The 14180-nt window shown below is 38.9% G+C and overlaps 1 protein-coding gene across 1 annotated transcript in view; it reads left to right on the top strand.

The window, feature by feature from the left end:
* Positions 1-8834, top strand: part of arel1 (apoptosis resistant E3 ubiquitin protein ligase 1) — a 71654-nt gene extending 62820 nt beyond the window's left edge. Inside the window, exons 20-22 of the mRNA XM_080202304.1 lie at positions 888-977; positions 1456-1631; positions 2852-8834. Coding sequence (XP_080058430.1) covers positions 888-977; positions 1456-1631; positions 2852-2954 — 369 coding nt within the window. The 3' untranslated portion in view covers positions 2955-8834. The remainder of the gene's footprint in view (positions 1-887; positions 978-1455; positions 1632-2851) is intronic.
* The last annotated feature ends 5346 nt before the right edge of the window (positions 8835-14180 follow it).

Here is a 14180-nt window from a genome sequence, read left to right as displayed (position 1 = left end):
TCAGTGTTACAATCTTGAACTAATCCAGTGTGATACTAAAATCCTGCAGTTGAAAGCTGAAAATGCATAATGGGTGTCTGTGGTCTCTGAAAGAGACAGACAGTGTGACGTCTCAAAATTTGCCTTTCTTTCTCTTGTGTGCTTCTGGCTTGTCTTAGATTTTCAACATTCACAATTTCCCCTTTTATCATTGAGGTGTGACAGTTTTTCACCAGGTGTTTCATCCAACCAGGACCTTTTGAAGCTGTCCTCCTCCTTTTGCACCTCCTGCCAACTTTTCAATATTAAATTCCTATACCCATGATTATAATGGAAGCAGGCTACTTGAATTTGTCATTCTTTAATTGCAATCTCCCACCCAGTCTTTCCCCTTTGTTTTGAGCAATAGCCTCCATTCCTGTATCACATGCTTCAATGCTGGGACTGTGGGCAATATTGCAGCAAATCCACATCTTTTCGAAATGAAATTCATACATAGGGTGGCATAGTGGTTAGCACCGCTGCTTCACAGCTCCAGGGACCTGGGTTCGATTCCTGGCTTGGGTCACTGTCTGTGTGGAGTTTGCACATTCTCCTTATGTCTGCATGGGTTTCCTCCCACAGTCCAAAGATGTGCAGGTTGGGTTAATTGGACATGCTTTTTAAAAAAAAAAAGGCCCTTAATGTACTGGGATGCATAGGTTAGAGGGATTAGCAGGTAAATATGTAGGGATATGGGGTAGGGCCTGGGTAGGATTGTGGTCGGTGCAGACTTGATGGGCCGAATGGCCTCTTTCTGCACTGTAGGGATTCTGAGTTCATATGTGTTGATTTTGCTTTGCTGCTCTTTAATATTTAGCAGGTTGATGGAACTTTTTCAATTCTCATTGTTAAATTCTGACCCCCAGCTGTTGATGTGTGGGACTGGCAACATTAATGTACCTGATTTCAAGACACATGCTGTCATTGTTGGAGGATCCTGGCATTTTCGAGAGAAGGTAAACCCTTAAAAGCAACAAAATATGAAGCTGTAATGTGGTTTTTGGTGCAATTTGGGAGTTTTGAGTATTAGAAGCAAACAAAGGATTTTGATATAAAACAAAATATTTGAAATGCACAGCCCTGAACAGTGCTTTGGGTATATCTGCTTTGTCTTAATAAATTTAATTGCTCTCTAATATATAACTCACCCTTTACTGGTGTTTGTTATATAAATCAGCTTAGTGTGAAATAGAACAAATTTTGCTTGCATTTGTGTGTGGATGATGGGGACAAAAGCCACTGACTTTCACATTTGTGGAAAGGTGATTGTCTTTGCTCATCAATATTGAGGGATGAAACCTTCTCGTGTTTTGGTTTGGTACCTTCGCCAATAACAACTGCAGCCAGGTTAGTGACATTGGTAGTGAATAAGATAGACAGAATTCTGAAAATTGTGCTCTCCTCCTCTCCTACTCACCCCCAAACACCCTGCAGGTAATGAAGTGGTTTTGGACAGTGGTGTCCAGTTTCACCCAGGAAGAGCTTGCTCGGTTGTTGCAGTTCACAACAGGTTCTTCCCAGCTCCCTCCAGGAGGATTTGTGGCGATGTGCCCCTCATTTCAGATCATCGCAGCACCTACACACAGTACCTTGCCCACAGCCCATACTTGGTAAGTAGTTAGGCAAAAGGGATGCAGCCGGGGTAAAATTGTGGGTGTATGGGATATATCCTCTGGCATTTCAGGATATGTGCTAATTTTCCAGCTGCTGCAAATAGCACCGTGCACATTTCCCTCTTTAGCTAGCCCTCGAGTACTGCTATCATGCCTGAAGAAATTAGCAAACACTTTTTGGCACATTGGTTAGTAGAGTTTTGGAGAACACTCCCACAAAATGTTAGCTCAGTAAAGCTCAGGTCAATAAATCGTTGCTAGACGTAACAGTAGTTAAGGATACAGAGCCAAGGCAGATGGATAGAATTTGGATACAGATCTGCCGTGATCTCATTGAATGGAACAACTTGAGGGACTGAATGGCTGGCTCGTGTTCTTGTGTATGCTGGAGGCAGATCTTCTCAGATCAATGAGTTTCGACATATAGTACACAGAAATAGAATTCCATTTTTAGTAACAAATACTGGGCAGTTGTGCTCCTCTGTTGGGATAGGATAAGGGTCCATGATCAACACGGAGCAATGCTGGAGATGGGAGCATCTATTTCCTGTCCATTAATACTAGCACTGTGATAAACGAGCCCTTTTGGGAGAGCAGGGCTGGGTACCCAAGGCACAGGAAGAGGAGTGGACCAAATGGCTTGTCGAGCCTCCTCCACCATTTCAATACTATCAAAGCTGCTTTGTGCTTCATCTCCACTTTCCCATCTGCTCCCCATATCCCTTGATTCCCTGAGAGATCAAAAATCTGTTAAATATAGTCAATGAAGCAGTATCCATAGCCTTTTGGGATAGTGAATTCTTAAGATTCACAACTTTCTTAGTGAAGAAATTTCTGCTCATCTCAATCCTAAATGATTGATCCCTTATCCTGAGACCCTGATGAATGTTCTTGACTCTCTGGCCAGTGGAAACAACCTGTGTCTAACCTATCCAAATCGTTCAAAATCTTGTACATTTCAATTTGGTCACTTCTCGTTCTTCTAAACTCCAAAGAATATAGGCCCATTTTACTCAATCTCAGTGGTTAGCACTGCTGCCTCAGTGTCAGGGACTGGGTTCAATTCCCAGCTTGGGTCATTTGTACAGCTGCAAATGATCCTGCTAACACTGAGAAAATGGTGTTGGATCACAAAAGTACTTTAGTGGAGGGATAGGAATTGATCAACTGTGAATGATTCTTGTACTGACCAACTCTTTTTTTTTTTATATACCTAGCTTTAACCAGTTGTGCCTTCCTACCTATGATTCCTACGAGGAACTGCACAAAATGCTGAAACTGGCCATTAATGAAGGCAGCGAAGGATTTGGGATGCTGTAACTGAGGCTCTGGGACATAAAAAGTGGATATATCTAGCAGCAGGCTGAGAAAAGCACAGGATTCAGTGATGGCCAAGTTAAGAATTGCCATGGTCTTCCCATTATCTACCATAACACGTAAGACAGAAATGGATTGAGCAATGGTAATCGCTGCGTTATTCTAACCTGAGCCTTCAGCTTAATGAAAGCAAACTACTGCCGATGCTGGAAATCTGAAATAAAAACAGAACATCTTGGATAAGCTCAGCAAGTTTCGCAGCATGTGTGGGAGAGAAGCAGAGTTAATGTTTCAAGTTCTTATGACGCTTCCACATGCAGCCTTCAGTTGTGGGTGAACAGGTTTCAAAGACAGTGAGCGATCCAGCATGCTGCAGTCAAAACTTTCCGATCTCAGCCTGTAATGTCAGCTGTTTGTACAAGCACTCAGTTCCAAAGCTGAGGTTTCTGGGTGTTGTGATCAGCGACATCCTTCTGCATTTGTCTGATTTACCAATAATCTAATCTGGGAGATGCTTAAGAGACTTCAGCTGGTTTGTCAGGAAATGGAGGAAAGACTATTCTGAATGTTCGCAAGCAATCACGGAACTCCTTATCAGTCTGTTCTTGTAGCACACAGCAATCTTCGTCACAATATTTTGTGTGGAAGACTGCATAAAGACTTGCACCTGGACTTCCGGTCTCAACCGCTTGAGTGTTTTGGTGACCTTGCTCTGACCTCTGACCATGCAAAGTCACCCTATCGTACCAGGAACTCAACTGTGAAACAGAAAGCAGTGCCAGGTTCTGTGCCCTGTCTCCAGAGTCGCTGGTTAATTGAAGTATTGTCACACTGTTGGTCCTTCCGTTTGATCAGTGACTGTCGGAACCAACCTCCCAAACCAAGATAACTGCACTTTCTCTGTGAGCTGTGTTTTGTTGTAGCTGCTCTGCTGAGACAGATTCCAACCACTCAGTTCCACAGAAGGTTGGTGTTAATATTTCAATCATATTTCCAGATGGACGAACGCAAAAGCAAAATATTGCAGATGCTGGAAATCTGAAATAAATACAGAAAATGCTGGAAATAACTCAGCAGGTCAGGCAGCAACTGTGGAAAGAGAAGCCAAATTAACATTTCAAGTTCATGAGCTATCATCAGAACTGTTGCAGCTTTCAGAAGTTAAATATTTTAAGGCAGTAAAGTGGAAGAATGAGTTGATCAACAAAGAAGGGGATTAAAATATGGGAGCACTAACCATCTCCAGTTCATTATTGTAAATCAAGTACCCTATAACAATCACTAAAAAATTTGAGACCACTAGAGTCCAAAAATGTGCTGGTTAGGTTGACTGTCCATGTTCAATTGTCTGTTAGTGTCAGGGAGATTAGGAGGGTTAATATGTGGGGTTACGAAAATAGCACCTGGGATTATTGTCGGTGCAGGCTCGACGGACCAAAATGGCCTCCTTCTGCATTGTAGATTCTATTATTTTAGAGGCGGAAAATAACAAATTTCCCAATTCTCAATTATATGCTAAATTCTCTCTCAAAGGTTGTGATTAGGTGCCTTGTTATGAGGGCCTCGTTTAAAAAATGATTATTTTGCGTGGTTGAGATGAGACTGATGCATGTGATGTAGGGTTGTGGTATACTACAGATAATTCTAACTGGAAGTTGATAATTAGTTTGTGGGTTGTCTAAAGTGGTGGCTAAAGACAGTTTTCCCAATTCAACTGGTGACCAGCTGGGCTGCATAGATTCAGTCTTTTCAGGGATATCACAAGCTGAAGCAAAAAGGATGGAGACGGTCTCTAGTTTCAATACCTCAGCTAAGATGATGCGTGCTAGACATACAGTATCAGCTCCAGAAAGAACGAAAGATTTCAAAATCAGGGTTTTTATTTTCCTATCTCAATCATCAATCTTTTATAAACCCCACTCAAATACCAGTAGCAAGGTGGCATTTCAGTTAGCTTCACTGTGAATTCTCCCTCATCCAATCTACAAAAAAAATCATGAACTGCATTCCTCCACATGTGGCCAGCTTTCGGTACTGATTTTACAGCACAGGTCAGGGAGCAAGAAAGGGTGTGACCTTAATCAAAGTATATTTGTAGCTCATTGCAATTAAGTAACTTTACTTCATGTTAAATGCCTTTAAGAAGAAATGAAGAGATTGAGATTTATTTAATTATTTTAGTGCAGGTAAAGGCCAGGTTCAAGCTTTCTCTCTTACACTCTTCCCCTTTCCTCTCCCTGTCTCTCTCTCCCACGTATTTCTCTAGAAATTCCAGAATCGCATGACAATAACTGAGTGCAGCTTGTCCCCCACTGCATGAAGAGTTTGTTGCTGGGATGTGATCCATTCTGATCCTGAACCGTCACTATCCTGGATCAGTGATACTTAATGTCATCCATTCACAATTTAAAGGGGTTGCATTGTAGTAACAAACCCATTATAGGAGAAGTGGCTGCAAGCACCTCATGATTAAGCATTAGTACTTCTGCCAAAGTGTTAGGCATTTACCTGGGTGTGTTGGTGAGCACAGGTAAATATATTACTAATGGGAATAGTTTCCTTTTTAAAATTGTGCTTTATAAAGTTATAATTTTATTTTCAAACTAATTTCTCCTATAACACCGTGACTGCTAGTAGATCTCCAGGTTGTTTTTAACAGCCTCTAAAACTCTCAACATTGGCTCTGAAAAGAGGGAAGCAACTGAGCTGTGCTATACTGCTCCATCTATGAGGCCACCTGCAGCCTGGGTGATGACCTGAAAGTACAAGTAATTTAGAAGTTCATTCTGTGCGAATAATTGTGGAGTTATAAATACAGGCCTGGATTGTAAATTCATTTCTGGATGTGTTATCCAAAGCTCTACATTTAGCTTCACAGAAAACTATTGTGACTATGTTGACGTGGAGATTGCATTTGAATTTGGGAAGTATTATGATCTGCACCTGGAGAATGCTCTGTCTGACAGTACATTCACACATTGAGGTATAGAACTGGAACAAAATAGTTTTAGCTTCAACAATACTAAACTTTCAAATGTAAGTGTGTGTTGAGGCCAAAAAATGACTTCAAAGAGAAGTGGAAGAACCATTTCTTCCACCAGTCTAACCACTTCTTTCCTCTTGGTCAGATTGGTTTCTGATTCTCAAAGTAGACTGCAAGCATAATTATAGCATGAGCATGGTTTAGAGACACAAATCTCAGGACTGACCTTGCAAATGATGAAATATGTCTTCCTGGAAGTAAGGGGCAAAAGTAGCACATTGTTAGGTTAGACTGGGCAGGAAGGCATGCGTAATCAGGGGTTTCTTTCACACTGTAGATATTGTTTTGTTACATGAACCAGTGTATTAAATACAGCCACCGCACAGTAATGCTTCCTTGTGTGTGGTCCTTCTCAGTTCATTCTTTTCTCCCTCATCTGAAAGTACTTTTAAAATGCCAAACTGTCTTTTAATAGATAAATGGGATTAAACTTCAAAGTTGTTATATGAACAGTGGAATCTAGTCTAAATTTTTTTACATGACTGCTGAACAACATGAGAGGATTCCAATATATAAAATGCATTACTATGAAATTTAAGAATTGTTTTTTAGTAAATTTTTATTTAATGAAGTCAATCATTACAACGCAAACAGGAAAGCAGCCAAATGTTCAACAATTAATCGCAAATATGAATGTATAAGCTTGGCCTTTCAAGAATATAATGATTTACATATTGGAGCAGTTGCATTACTCTTTTTACGTAACATTTGGAGATAGTTGTGCATTTTTTTTGCACAGTAATTTTATGCGCACTGTGTGGGTGTGAGAACCATTCACGGGTTCCTAGATGCTATCTTACTGGGACAGGATAGGCATGGTTGGAGAGACTGTAGGCAAGCAAAGAAGGATGAAGTGTGGACTGAGAACTTGGGAAAGAAATGTGCTTGAAAGGAGCAGGGTGGTAAAAGTGAAGAGGAGGGTGAGGAAATGGCCTTACTGGTATGAGGGATTGTATGGGGGAAAGGAGGTTTGGAGTGTGTTGAATATACTTGGGAGAAAGCATTTATTAAATACTTTTGAGAGAGAATGCTGGAGGGAAGCCTTTCCAATGCTGAGAGTATGTATACAGGGACAGATGGTATTCATAGGTAGGGGAGGGCTGCAAGAATTAAGATGAGCAAGTACAGCGGAGAAAGGATAATCAGTTACTTGACTGTCACAATATTAGATCATGGTGATCTGATTACTATTTGTATCTGTAAGTGGAAAAATGGGGAAATGGGGAGCAATAATCACATGATGAGATCACTTAACTCAACATTTTTATCTGTGCTGTTTTTAAAAAAAGTTTCACAGCAGATGTTTTCCACTTACTGAGCAGAGACATTTACTGCTGTGAAAAGATACTTAGCAGACATTTCTTACCAATGTAGATACATTACAGCTGCTGAAATGCAGACAAGTTAGAAATGTCCAGGGAGGGCACTTAAATAGGCAGATTTAATTAAAATGGTGATTTTTTTTTTAATATATATCTTGTAGTATTTAACTTGAAGATTTTTTTTACTCTGGCTTATCACTCGTTCTGAAAAAGGAGGTGGGGGGAACCTTTCAATTGCATTAAACGGTAGCTAGGAATGTGACACGATGAGAAAATGCAATGTGGGCTTTTTTAAGCAGAGATCATTAATATCAGCGTCACCAATTTAAGTGGAAAGTACTTGCCCCGTGTGTATTCCACCATTATTTGACAGAAGAAATTGTAAGTGTTGAAATAAAAACAGAAAGTATAAGAGCAACAGATCTGTCAGCAGAAGCAAAAAAAATCTTGACATGGGTTCTTTGCCAGAACTGCAAACTGAAAGATAAATCCACCCCACTTTAAAGTTCTGATCTAGGACCGACGTCTGAAATGTCAATTTATCTTTTCCTTTTACAGATGTTAACAGACTGGTGTACTCTCAGTCATTCCTGCTTTTACTTAACATTTCATAGATTTCTTCTATTGACTGATGGTTCCATGGAGTGTTGCAGTCTTCTGTCTTAATCTATCACATTCATTGCAGACATGCTCAGACAATGGGGCAACTGGTGTGTGTTTATTGGCTTGCACCTTTGTATATCATTTGTCTTTTTAGAAGCAGATTGAATTTGTTTTAGTTTCCATCAGAGCTGAGTTCTACTGTATATCTTAATGCCGCTAAAGGGTTGCAACACTGAAAACTGGCAAGTGGGACATAGGGCAAGAATCCCCCGCCAAACTATCTCTCAGAAGTGACTTAGTAAGTGAAGGCATTGGTGTTCATGAAAACCTATTCAATCCAATTTTTCCCTTTCCTAACACTACAGTTTTGTGCATCATCTTTGGTGTAGAGCATTAATACAATTGACCATCACAATATGTTACTGTGGGATTTCACTTGGCTGGTGAGGGTATGCTGATATATGGCTGATGCAAAGACTACTTTGGCTATAAGACCAGTAGCATAGTTCCATTTGCTATTCCGATATCACTTAGTAAAGAACTGATCTTGAAAAATATATAAACCAGAAAATAAATTAGCTAGAATTGGCACTTAGCTTACATAATGCACTGGGTTATGTATGTCCACTTCAAGGTACAAGTTCTCTGTGTCACTAGTAATCCCAGACTGGGATGGTTTTAATAACATATGATGTAAATAGTCCAGGTCAACAGTTTTTGGCTGTGAACTGAATATTATTTATTTGTAAAAGATGGGTACAAATTATTTTATATTTTGAAAGCTGTTTGCATTGCTTGATGGTATGGATGCTCTTGAAATTATCTTTTTTGAATATTTATACTGTTTATGATTAAAAGTGGCTGAACAAATGTGGTGTGGTCATTTATTTTTTAATTTTTGGAATTTTTTAGAAATTCAACTATGTAACAAGAAAATATTAAACATATCTATTTACATAAAAGTTCTGACAGTGTCCATTATACTCCAGGTATCGCATATTGTTCGGCTGTGATTTGTTGGCATTTTATAAAGAGAAGTATCTTCTGGGTTTTTTTCCCCCCTTTTGGAATAACCAGGAATAGTGTCAAACAATTTGTAGAGATATAGATGTTTTTGATGACAGTAATTAATCTTGCAACTTATTGATATCACATCCCCATCAAGGATATGTAAGCTATGTCCTTTATAAGGCCAGAGTAGATTAGCTTTCAAATACTGCACGTTTGCCCTGCACGTTGGACCATAATGATCAACATTATAGGAGATTGTCACTCCTAGTTTGAGTAAAAGAGAAAAGAAAATAGATGTGAATCTGCTTCAAAACCGAGTTACGTTTTGATTCCATAAATATTTATTTAGTATAACAGTAACGTCCATCATCAAAATAATTCCTGGACCATGAAACCTATGTAACTAATATCTTCCTGTTCTTTTACACTTTTTAACCTCTATCTCTGCTCTGTGAATAACATGTAATTATCAATCTTCTCAGCAAGGAGAAAGAGCATCATGTGAAGCATGTAACATGTCAGGCATGTTCCCAGATATTTCTGTTTCATGGTTCTGAATTCCTCTGCTTCTAAGAAACCAAGTGCTTCCTCAAGTTCATGCCTGAAATCCATACTTGAATCGTGAGGTGTCAAAAATAAAAAGAAGCAAGGGCTCACGTAAACTTTCACATACCGTGGAGGGGAAGTCGGCTTCTGTCAGAAGCATTTGGATGAAGTAATGAGTGATTAACAAGCCTGTTATGCACCACTGGACTTGGTCATTTATATTAGGGTAGCGAAGCTGTCCTTTGCAAGTTCTTTTGCCTTGCCTGCAGGCAGATATTCATTGGGTATCTTGTGGCAAATGTAAAGCAACTTGGTTCTGTACTGGTCAGCTAGCTTCCCTTTTAAAAATCAGGCACAAGTTTTTTTTTTAAAAAGCATCACATCCTACTTTATTACATACATTGTAAGGTTTGTTTTGTCTCCTGGGTAACGAGCTTCAGAAGCACTCCGCATGTGATTTTCAAATATATACAAACTTCATGATTAATTCAGATATGTCAATGACAACATCCTGCTTTTTGGACAAAGTTGGCAGTTAGACTTCGTAATGAACATCAGCAAAGGGTAAGGGCTACAAAAGGACGTAGTTTAAAAAAACTACTGCCATGTAATTGAATCAAACTCATTAAGATCTAGCTTTTAGGATACTAGAAGAAGAGATGTGCACATATAAATTGTTTCATGGCGATCAAGATCGTTATGATTTGAATTGCACTACTTAAAAATGTGGCAATAGCAGATTTAATATTAACTTTTATAATGGAATGAGTAAATACTTTAAAGATGACATTTGCAGGGCTATGGGGAAAGTGCAAGGGAACTGACTGGATAACTCTTTCAAAGAGCTTGAATAGGTACAGTGAGCCGTATATAAGATTCTATGATTCTATCCCTAATTGGTAATCCATAACTTTTGACTGGCTTTCAAAATAGGGATTGTATTCAGAAGGCTTGTAGTGTTATCATCCATAAATTCCAATTAAGTCAATATGCTGGTACAGCAAACAAATCAGAAGGCAAATTATGTTAATTTTTTTCAAAGCGATTGCCATAAAGTAGTCTCGTTACAATTGATGAGGCCACACCTGGAATACTCTGTGCAGCTTCCCCAGAGGATGTACAATGCAGATTCACTTGACTAGTTCATTAGATCATGGGTTGTCCTTTGAGCAAAGATTGAGTAGGGCAGGCCTACATTCAGTGGAATTTGGAAGAATGAGAAGTGATCTACTTGAAACATGTAAAATTCTTGAGATGCTGAGATAATGTTTCTGCTGCTGGGGAATCTAGAACATGGGACATATTCTCAGAGTAAGAGGTCAGCCATTTATGATTGAGTTAAGACATTGCTTCACTAAAAGAGTTGTGAATTTTTGGAATTCTCTCCTCCAGAGAGCTGTAGATGCTCAATTGTTGATATAGTCAAGACAGACAATTCTGGGTATCAAGAAAAGGATATGGAGGTAGTTTGGGAAAGTGGCGTTTAGATGGAAGATCAACTATGAGCTTGTTGAGCGGCAGAATACACAAAAGGCCAAATAGTCCACCTAGCTTCCATTTCTTATGAGCTTATGCTATTATGTTTTTATATTTCATCAACAGTTATTGATCTTTCCCTTCCACTTGTAGAAGATCATGACTTTTCATTGGTGCTGTCTTATGATTTTTTTTGTTGCTGTGCCTACTTCTGATGAAGATCTCTTAGAAACTTGGTAATTTTGCCAGCAATTCAAGTAGGCTCACTCCACTACACTTTCCCAAAAGCACTGCAATTTTTTTTCAGGTAATTGTCTAATTCCCTATTGAAAGACATGATTGAGTGTACCAAACAAAACATTATAGGTTCCAATCACTCATACATTACAATAGTTTTTCCTCATGTTATTGTTGGTTCTTTTACTCATTGCCTTAAGTCAATAACCTCTGGAATTTGAATACTCAACCACTTTCTCAATGTGACCCATCAACTTCAATCCTTCAAGCTACTTACTGCCAAATTGTTCACCAATGTTGCTGTAAGGATAAATAAGAATGGCCAGGTGATTGCAAAATGCTTAAAAGTTTCTTCAAAAGTTCCACTCTTTCCCTCCAGAAGCAGCAGTCAATTCTTGGAAAAGGGTCTGTACAACTTGCACTGCCTGACTCCTGATCACATTAGCCTCAAGTTTTAAGCTACCAAAGTGTTTTCTGAACTAAGGATTGTCAAGCAAAAATTCCAAGGTATTAGTCTAAAGTTCTAATCTATTCACCCCTAAATAATTGCACTCCACAAACTATCTTGCTGAGATTTATTTTTGAGTATTACAACTGTTGCTCTATAATTTCCCCTTGCTATCTTTAACAAATATGTTTCAAACTTTCCAAATAGATATTTTCTGATTTCCTGAGGTATGGCATTTATTGGTGCCAGTTCTTCTCACAATGGCCTATGGGAGATGTGAGGAGGGGACAATGACGTAGAAGTGAGGCCAGTGATTGAGAAGAAAGGCATGGGAGGCTGGGGGAATAGGTGCTAGTATAGGAAGGATTGTGTGTCACGTGTAGAATGGGGAATTGGCCTGGCATAGGGCAGAAGGGATACGATGAAGGGTGAAAGCAATAGGATCAGTATGGAATAAGGGCTGGCATAGGAAGGATAAAATAGCATTGGTTGGAGATTTAAAGAAGTGAGGGTAAAATGCCTTAAAAATTGAGCAATAGGTGAAGCGAGCCATTTCACACTGCTACTATGCAGCAGCAACATGAGCGGTATTTTCCCACTAACAGGATGCTGCTGTCAAGCAAAAAGACATTCTGCCCATTGCACAAATGAGTAATGTGGTATGTGAATTTCAATGCCATTGTGATGCCAGATATGAAGGCTTCTCCACCCCAGAGAGCTTTGGATGTCAATCACTGAATCTATTCAAGATGGAGAATAATAAAATTTCCATTACTAAAAAAAAGAATAGACATAGGAATAGACCAGGAAAGTGGAGATGAGTTAGATGAGCTTTAATCTGATGATCTAATGGTGGAGCAGGCCTGAGAAATTGTGGATTCCTGCTCTTATTTCTTTTGTTTTTTTAATACCCAGACAAGTATAGATCAACTTATACTACAGTATTGGATAAATTAAACAAACTGAGTTTCGGGATTAACAGTGTGGAGTATTTGGGATATAATAACCTAGTAAACAGGAAGCTATACAGATTGAGAAGGTAAAGTCCTTCCCCTTTTCTTCCTACTTGACTTTTCTAAAGATATTGCAAAATAATATAATTGTACAGCACAGAAGAATGTTATTAGGCCTGTTGTACCTGTAGTGGCATTTTTGTTCGCTTTTCTAATGAATCGTACTCCTCTGCTCTTTCCCGTAGTCTTGTACCTCCCCTCCCCCTTAAATATTTATTGATTTTTGTTTGCTTAATGTTAAATCTGTTTTCTCCACCTTATTGTGCAGTGCATTCTAGATCATATAAACTCTGAAAACATATTTTTAAACGTGTGCTTCTTTCTCCAACTAATTATCTTAAATCTTTGGCTTCAATTACCAACCTTTCTACTACTGGAAACAATTTCTCCTTCCTTACTCTAGCAAAACCATTTATGATTTTTGAATACCTCTTAAATGGCTTGTTGACCTTTCTCTACTCTAAGGAGAACAACCTTAGCTTCTCCAGCCAGTGAAGTCCATTATCACTGCTATCATTCTGGTAAATCTTTTCAAGATTTTGATATCCTTCATATTATGGTATGCCCAAAATGGAACAAAGTATATTAACTGAGGACTGACTAATGTTTTTAAAGGTTTAGCGTAACTCTTCCATGCTTTTGTGCTCTATTTCTCAATTAGTAAAGCCCGTTTTAGCTTGCCTTCCCACGACCAAAGAATTATGCATACTCGCACCACAATCCCACACCTGCCACATTTAGTCTTTGTTCCTGCACCCCTTTATAATTCTATCCCATATTAGTTCATATTGCCTCTTTTCACCCCGCATACCAAAATGAAGCTTCACACTTCTGCTAAAAATTGCATCTGCTATGTGTCTGCCCATTTTATAACTCTATGTCCTCCTGTTACTATTCTCCACAACAGTTACTATATTACTGTGATTTATGAGATGTTGCATGCATACTTCTAAAAGACCTTTGAGAAAGATTAAGCAGCAGCCTATGCTGTGGAGCTTAGTATTAAGAATTCGGGGCAATATTTGGAACTGGTGAAACCTTGAAAGTTTAAATGCTGCTGATCATAATTAGCTAAGGATGTTGAAACAATTGTTGAGGTAGTAGAGGTTTGCTTACAAATTAAATACAGAAGTAGAGGTGTTAAGCTTCAATTATACAGGGCATTGTTAAGATGACATCTGGAGTACTATGAACAGTATTGGTCTCCTTACTTAAGAAAAGATGTAAATGAACTGGAAGCAGTTCAGAGAAGGTTTATTATATTAAAATGGGTGGGTTGTTTTATGAGGAAAGGTTGGACAGGCTAGGCTCGCATCCATTGCAGTTTAAAAGAGTAGGAGGCGACTTGATCCTGAGGGGACTTGGATGGATGTGGAAAGGATGTTTCCTCTTATAAGAGAATCTATAATTAAGGTCACTATTTCAAATTAAGGTGTTGCCTGTTTAAATTTCTGAGAGTTGAGATATTGGAATTCTCTTCCTCGAAAGGTGGTTGAGGAAATGTCTTTGAATATCTTTAAGGAACAAGTT

Source organism: Carcharhinus amblyrhynchos, chromosome 14 (assembly GCF_965287045.1).
Source record: "Carcharhinus amblyrhynchos chromosome 14, sCarAmb.v2.hapA, whole genome shotgun sequence".
NCBI classification, from domain to species: Eukaryota; Metazoa; Chordata; class Chondrichthyes; order Carcharhiniformes; family Carcharhinidae; genus Carcharhinus; species Carcharhinus amblyrhynchos.
This window is presented reverse-complemented; position numbering and strand designations above follow the sequence as displayed.